The following is a 5,179-nucleotide window of genomic DNA, read 5'->3' on the forward strand; positions in this document are numbered from 1 at the left end:
CAAGATTTCTAGGGTTTCTCTGGGATAAGCACTTAAAAGACACACACACACACCTACACAATCTTCTGGATCATAATCCCACTACTTTTTCTAACTTACCAGATTTCTCCTGTATCTCCATATTCTTGGAAAGTTTGCAGTTCTCTCTCATAGACAGCATCCCAACTATATGAATAATCAAATGCAAAGCAAATTATTCAATTAAACTGTATTATGAATTAAAGGTATATTTCTAATACATTACTGGGATAGTTATGACAGAAATTTAAAACATTATTAGTGTTGATAAGTGCACATCGCTCAATCTTTTAACATCCTTGTGTTAAAAGAATTTAAGAAAGAATAAGTTTATACATGTAAAGCACTTACAACAATGCCTGACATTTAAAACGGTGTATGTTTTAGCTTAAAAAATACAAAGACGTATCTGTCCAAGGATCCCTAAGTCCCAAACACAAATCCAAAACTTGACTGTAAAGGCATAGATAGTGTCATTACAGCACTTTTCAGTCTAAAGTGTAAAGACACAAGAATTTTCTACCAATTAGGTGGTTACTCACAATGGAATTCGCCAAAAATAAGCTCCGCTTAAAGGTTAAGTTTTAAGACTTACTCTCACTCCTTTTAAGGACTCCTCCTCCATCACCTGCCGTCTCTTCCTATTTCATGTCTCTAGAAGCCCTTCTCCCCCTCCAAGTTACCTCTCATTCTTACCTTTCCCCACAGTCATTCATTCATCCATCTATTAATCCATTAAATAATTGCTGAGCGTCTGCTTAGGTCAGACCACTTTCTCCTACTCCAAGATGCCCGCTATCTCCTCGCTCCCTCCTTAGACCATCCCCCCCACTCCCACCCCTTCCAGCTTCCACGGCCCTGCCCTCGTCCCCTTAACCTTTTCAACTCCCCAGCCGGGCAGTTCTCCTCCGGCCTCCTACCCTCGCCCACCAGCCCTATTCGTCAGCCCCGCCCACTTTTCCTTTCTTCAAGTCGGCCCGAAAGGTTCAAGACCCCTAAAAAAACCTCCCCAAAAGCTTTAGAGCCCTTCCCGCACCCCACGGGCCCCTTAGACGTCAACCCCTTGAAAGGCCTCTTTACAGCCGCCAGTGTAGTCCCTCGGGATTCCATCCCTACGACCCCCCCCCGGACCTTCGTCCAAGGCAGCCCTTTAGGCTTCCTCCCGTCACGCCCCTAAGCTCTCCCCATCTTCCGGGGCCGCCTAGGCCCCATCTCTCCTTCCCCTCCTGCGGCCCAGTCCGGGCAGCGCCGCTCACCCTCCCCGGCCCTGCGCCACACTCACTGCTCTCGGGTGCCCAGCGCAGACGGGGCGAAGCCATCCCCTCCGGGACTGCCCCCTGGAGACCGCGCCGCGGCCCCAGCGCCGCCGTCGGCGGCGGCGCCCTCGCTCATCGCGCTCCTTGCCCCGGACGGCCGTTGGGGCCGCCATAGAGACGTGGCGCGGGCAGAGCGGACGGGCGGGCTGGCGCCTCTAGGAGGCGGGAGTCGGCCCTCTCTACTGCTCCCGGCCCCGGCGGGGGTCCGCAGTCCTGCGCTTTTCCTGCAGCCACCCTGGTCCCGAGTCCCGGGTCCCAAGCCCAGAGTGGGCGGGGCGGGGCCTCGCCTCGGTCCCCACTCTCCCTCCAACCAGCGTCAGATGCACCCCCTTCTTCGAGGTGCCCGCCTAAGCACCACTATATTTGGGGACTGCTGTTCCTAAGGGACTGTTCAAGGTATTGCATTTTGGAAAAAGGCTGACGGTGGGGGAGCCACACTAAATACCTAACCGACACTGCTCAACCCAAATGTACAAATCACCTCATCTCTCCACGTCGTGGGCAGATCTGAGAAATGGGTGGGACAGTCCATCGCATTATTTGGCTTTCCTGCCCAAGGCTAATTTCATTTGCGGCTGGCATTCCGCCTTGAAAATAGCACTCTGGCCTCTTCTGACTTGACGTCACTGGTGGACGAGGGAATTTATGCCCAGTGAAATGAATGCCTTACGACACCCGCCCCCGCCCTCCCAAGTAAGCCAATCACGGGTATCAGACTGCTAAGTGAGAAGAAAGGTCTAAGCGAAAGTCAAGATGCCTGTCTCAGCTCTGCCCCTAATCAGGCGCCTGGCCCTATCCAAGAGTCCTAACCTCTGTGTGCTTCAATTTCCTCACCTGCAGCTCGCTGGTAATAGAATGCTCCCAACCAGTGAATCTGAGATTCATCCACCTCTTGGTGGGACTGATACTGGAAGTTCTGCAGCATAATGCCAGAGATCTTATGGGCCAAAGGTCTGGAGGGACTTCTGTAGCAGCAATGAAATACTGGTAGTCCAATGCCCTAGGCAAGAATCTCAAAGGCTCCTAGCAAGGCTGCCTTCCAACCAAAACACATGTTTCCTAGGCCACATTTCTGTTGACATGGCAGACAAAAGCCCAATAACAAGTCCCTGGAGGTAAGCGGCATCAACAGTTGCCTTTCCAGCTCACAGAAATCCCGATTAAGACCGCATGTGCATCTCCTCTGATGCAAGACATTCCAAGATCTTCAGGCAACCACTGGTGATAGAATATGGTAAAAGACAGATGGGAATCTATGTGTATAGTGATTAAAGAACTCAAGAAAGTGCGTAAGTAACCTTATTACAGAGTAATAAAACCACCAGATGCCACGGCCAATTAGTGCTGCCCTGAACGAATGGTTGTTTTGATTTTTTCTAGACTCGATGCTCGAGAGAGTAAGCTTGAATGTGACTGAGTGGGTCTTAAAAAGTTTTAGGTTCTAATTCAGAAGCACCCATGAAAGACAAGGCCGTCTTCAATCTGATGTCTTGCCAACACTTAAGATGTTTCTGCTGTGTTTGATGAATGCTATAAACAGTTGTTGGTATGGAGCCCTGGAAAAAAACCATGGTTTATACAGAGTTCCTTCTCTGGCTCCAGGATTACTCTGGGTGTTTAGTCCTGAAGGCTGAATGGGGCACCACCTCTGATCTCCCAGGGCAACAGATTCTTGGTGGGGGGATGGAGAAGCTCGATCCGAGCAGAGCTGCCCATCACCAGGGAGAAGCTGGAATGTGCCAAGGAACACAGTCCCTTCCACCAGGTGCCCGTTCCACAAGGCAGGAGGGAGGCTCTGAGGGTATCCTGGGTTGCCTGTCTCCCTCTCACTCTGCCAATCCCTGCAGCCTGGAACCCTGCTCACCTATAACTTCTCTGAAACTGCTTTCAGGAGTTCTCAAATGCTCCCCAATTGGCAAAACAATGGTCAAGCTCCAGGCGATTCTGGTTAGGGTTAGAAGGGAAGGATTCTCTGAGAGGGTAGCACTGAGTGAAAACCTAAAAGAGTTTGTCACAGGTGGTGTCCCTAGGGAAGCAGAGTGTAAGACTGAGATGAACGTGGAAGAAGTTTATTAGGGAGTGCTCTCAAGATCACCACCTATCGGGGAAGAGAGAGAAGCAGGGTTGGACAGAGGAAGTAGTCAGGCTGGGGTACCATTACGACCAAGCCTCAGCTAACACCCTCTCCCCTGACAGGGCACTGTGAAGCTGGGATGATCCTTTGGAATTTTCAGGTTGGATTGAAGGGTGTGGGCCTTTATTCATCTACATTGACCAGGCATTGAATGCTTGTTTGCCCAGAAGAGGAGGATTGACCTTGGGTGATGAGACTCTTCCATGAAGGATAATTCCAGGAGAGGGCTGTCATCTGACAACCTCCCCAGCAGCTGGGATAATAATGCAATCAGTCGTGCAAGGGGAGGTCTGGGTCACACATCACCACATCTAGAGCAGAGATAATGGAGTAAACCTTGCAGCTTTCTGGGAGAAGAGCATTTCAGGCAAAGGGAAGAGTGAGTGCAAAGCCCCTGAAGTAGAATGAGATAGGGGTATCCAGGAAGCAGAAAAAAGACTAGTGTAGCTGTAGCAGAGTGAACAAACGGGACAGCAGCAGGAAATGAAGGAGTCAGGTCGTTGTAAGGTTTGGGATTTGACCAAGAAGCAACATGATTTAAATTTAAGTTTTGGCGTGACAATTTTGGCTGGTATGTTGTGAATAGATTTGGCAGGGAAAGGGTTAAAAGCAGAAGTGGGAACACAGGGTTTCTCAACCTCATTCCATTGACATTTGGGGGGGGATAATTCTTTGCTGTGAGGGGCTGTCCTATGCATTGTAGGATGTTTAGCAGCTTCGTTGGCCTCTGACCACTAAATACCAGTGGCACCCTACCCCCACCCCCAGTTGTGACATCCAAAAATGTCTCATTTTTGCCAAATGACCCGTGGGGCAGAATTGTCTCCAGTTCAGACCCCTTGAGTTAGGGGCTGTTACAGTGATCTGGGAGAGAGATGATGATCGCTTGGACCACTGTGATGGGTATGCTGATGGTGAGTTCTAGGATTCTGGATATATTTTGAAATCTGTGCTGACTGATCAAAGGGAGCATCAAGAATATTCCAATGTTGTTGGCCTGTGCAACTGTCAGGAAAACAGTTCTGTTTGCTGAGTTTGGGAAAAGTGTGATAGAAGGAGCTTTCTGACAGATTAAAATCCCAGTTTTGAACCTGGAAGATTGAACAAATTGAAGAATAATGATTAGAAAGGTTAGTTCCTTCCCTGAGGTTAGTTGTAGTTCATATTCACTATTATTTATGTTGATTTTATCTTCTTTCCATGATTTTTCATTAAATTTGTCTTCTCTTGTACCCAGAATCCAGTTGCTTCTTAACCTCCAGCGCTACCACCATCTCACTTCAAACCACTGTCATCCAGCGTCTGGATTATTGTGATAGCCTCCCTTCCCCGGCAATATATTTTGGACATTGCAGCCAGAGTGGTCATGTGAAAATTGAAATCACATCATGTTACTTCTAGGTCAAACCCAAAACCGTACAGTTGCCCGAATCAACTCCCTCTTTTATCCTTGAGCGTGGCAAATGCTGGCTTTTAATACTAAAAGTCTCGTTTGCAAAGAGCAAAAACAGTTTGGGGAACTACCAAGAGCTATACAGAAGAGGCAGTGTCTGGGATGCGCAGAGCGCGAGACCCACGGGGAGGATACAGTGCTTGGGTCGGTTCTGATCGCGTAAACCTGCACTTCTCAGCCCTGGCTCCCCAGCGCACAGAGCCCTTGGCCTCACCCGCCGAAGACTCCATTTCCCAGGATGCCAAGGGGCGGGGCCGA

The 5,179-nt window shown here is 49.4% G+C and overlaps 1 protein-coding gene across 1 annotated transcript in view; it reads right to left on the reverse strand.

Moving 5' to 3' along the window:
* EEF1AKMT2 (EEF1A lysine methyltransferase 2) overlaps positions 1-5,080 on the reverse strand; it is a 27,478-nt gene extending 22,398 nt beyond the window's left edge. The window contains exons 1-2 of the mRNA XM_082407115.1: positions 1,301-5,080; positions 100-165 (exon numbers count right to left, since the gene is read on the reverse strand). Of these exons, the coding sequence (XP_082263241.1) occupies positions 100-165; positions 1,301-1,410 (176 nt within the window). The 5' untranslated portion in view covers positions 1,411-5,080. The remainder of the gene's footprint in view (positions 1-99; positions 166-1,300) is intronic.
* Positions 5,081-5,179: the final 99 nt, after the last annotated feature.

The sequence above is a fragment of the Balaenoptera borealis genome (assembly GCF_965194805.1).
Source record: "Balaenoptera borealis genome assembly, chromosome: 10".
NCBI lineage: Eukaryota > Metazoa > Chordata > Mammalia > Artiodactyla > Balaenopteridae > Balaenoptera > Balaenoptera borealis.